The sequence below is a fragment of the Montipora foliosa genome, chromosome 1 (genome assembly GCF_036669935.1).
Source record: "Montipora foliosa isolate CH-2021 chromosome 1, ASM3666993v2, whole genome shotgun sequence".
Lineage (NCBI taxonomy): Eukaryota > Metazoa > Cnidaria > Anthozoa > Scleractinia > Acroporidae > Montipora > Montipora foliosa.
The window spans coordinates 6,355,217-6,357,542 of NC_090869.1; the positions used below are offsets into that span (position 1 = coordinate 6,355,217).

Consider the following 2,326-nt stretch of genomic DNA (forward strand, 5'->3'; position numbering starts at 1 on the left):
TACAGATGGGTTCCTTCTCATTTATTTGCGAAACCCTAAATTTGAAATTTTTTTTGTAGTATGCCCCCAGAACCCCCTAGTTTAGAACGCCTTCAACGTTTGAGACATTCCTCGTGTGCGTACACCTTCAAAATCTCACGATCCTTCCCTTCATGTGAATATGTTGCAAAATTTCGACAGTGTTGAAACCGAGTAGGAACTAGGATTAATTCTCAGGAACACGCTCGAACAAGAAGAAAAATCGGATAGGAAAATTTATGTAGGAAAACTTGGAGTATCTCATTTGCTGTTTTGTTTCAAGTTTTTTCGGAAATAATTCAGTCTGTTCGGAGCTAATCAAAGGGAATCTGGAATCACTTCCGTAAAGATTATGTTTATTTAAGGCAGACAGCAACATGAGGAACACTTAATATGACGGGCTTGTATTCTTGTTACTCGTTTCCGCTATGCTGTTCACAGCACCGCCAGTCCACAGCTCACTGAAATGCTTCCTGACCCTTTGAATGACGGGTCCTTCAAGACAAAGTTAAGTTGGTTAAAAATGAAATATCTGTGCAGAATTATTCAGATGTGTTTTCCGAACTATCTTGCTCGCCCATTTCGGCGGTTTCTTGAGCTGAGTTTACTAAGCACCATATTCGCCATTTTAGCTTCTGATGATATACTTTGACCCGTGGCCCGTATATAGCGGCCGCTCTCTTGAGATTGCACACGAATGACTGGAGCTCGGACTGCCCTAAGTACCACCCCGTTGTCTGGTAGGTGATATGCTTTAGGTCTTACATCGAAACGTTTTGCGATGACGGGAATATCTGGGATGACCACATTGCACCTTCGACGTCGCAAAATACGACGCAATGAAGCGCGAAAGCTACGGTTCATGATAGCATAAATAATCGGGTTGTAAACGACAGACGCCTTAGCAAACAACTCGGGAATTTCAGCTTCCCAGTTTTCTATGACCGGTTTACCACTAACTATTGAAATAAGACTGACAAAGCAATATGGCGCCCAACTGAGCATAATGGCAGCCACCGACATGAATGTCATTCGTACAATCTTCATTTTTGAGTTCCGTCGTCTCACTTGGACAGCATCGATACCTCGGGTGAATTGTCGACGAACCACACTGAAAAATAATAATTTTTTAGGACAGTAGTTGGTTAATTGTGACGTTTTTTACTGCTTTAAAGTGAATATACAATGCAATATGAGAGGGAGATCGATATGGTTGGGTATTCTGGAATCTTTTGGTGTCTTTTCTCCGATGTTTTGTTTGTTCAGTAAACGGATAACAATAGTGTTGTCACAGTAACAACAACAAGAACAAGAGGAAAAATTACAGTAACGGGAAAAGTGGTGGTGTAAACAAAGTTAACAGCAAAACTCATTTACCAGAGAATTTTATAGTAGCTCATTGTCATAGCCGTTAGTGGAAGGAAAAAGCCAAATGCAACAAGGAGGAGAGTATAAGCTTTATCCGCAGCTGTTTGCCCCGCCCAGTTTGGGCTGCAGCTGATTTTGGAAGCGGAGATAACAAATTTATTCCAACCCAGCAGCGGTGGTAGCATACAGATGCCGCCATATAACCAGGCAGCACAAATCAAAAAAGCAACTTGACGACGTGAAAGGTTAAAGGCTCCATCCACGCACTTAAGGCCACGGTAAGTTACCATCCCCATTTCCGTTAAGGTAAATATACATGTTAAACCAACTATGCCGTTTACAAATCCTCTCCAGTTGCAATGCGAGTTAATCTGTTGTTCCCAATTGATATTAGCGTGAACTTGTACGGGATATCCAAATAAAATTATAACAAGATCAGCTACTGCGAGATTGATCATCAGAGGAGTAACATTTTTCCTTCGGTGTTCGCGTTCTTTCAAAACTAGAATAGTCAATAGATTTCCCAAAAAACCAATTGTCAGGATAAAAACCATTACGACAACATATGCGATGTATGATCCCTTGTTAGAACGAAATGGTTCCTGGTCAAGCATCTTTGGGTGAGGAGGGCAAGGATAGCCTCATTCACCACCGAGACCTAGAAAAATTAAAAGCAATTAAGTACAAATGATCCCAAGTCATTTGGGAGAATTAATTATTCTAGTCCTTTTTGAAATCTCCTGCCTTAATTAAACCTTGGGGGCCATATACCATGGCCAAAGGCAAAGCAAACAGTGAAGTCTCACGGGATTTCATTTTTAATAACGGTGAATATACATTAAAAAAATATCTCCATTGTGATTGGCTAATTCAGGTAACAGTGCAGAAAAGAGGTAATTCAGAGCAAAAGAGGTAACATAACAACCATTCTAATTGGTCA

General features: G+C 40.7%; 1 protein-coding gene across 1 annotated transcript; it reads right to left on the reverse strand.

Annotated features, from left to right (window-relative positions):
* Positions 1–582: 582 nt before the first annotated feature.
* Positions 583–2,000, reverse strand: LOC138008772 (pinopsin-like). The gene is made up of 2 exons (XM_068856075.1): positions 1,396–2,000; positions 583–1,129 (listed from the first exon to the last, which is right to left on the reverse strand). Exons 1-2 carry the CDS (start codon positions 1,998–2,000, stop codon positions 583–585), a joined length of 1,152 nt encoding a protein of 383 aa, XP_068712176.1.
* Between the last annotated feature and the right edge of the window lie 326 nt (positions 2,001–2,326).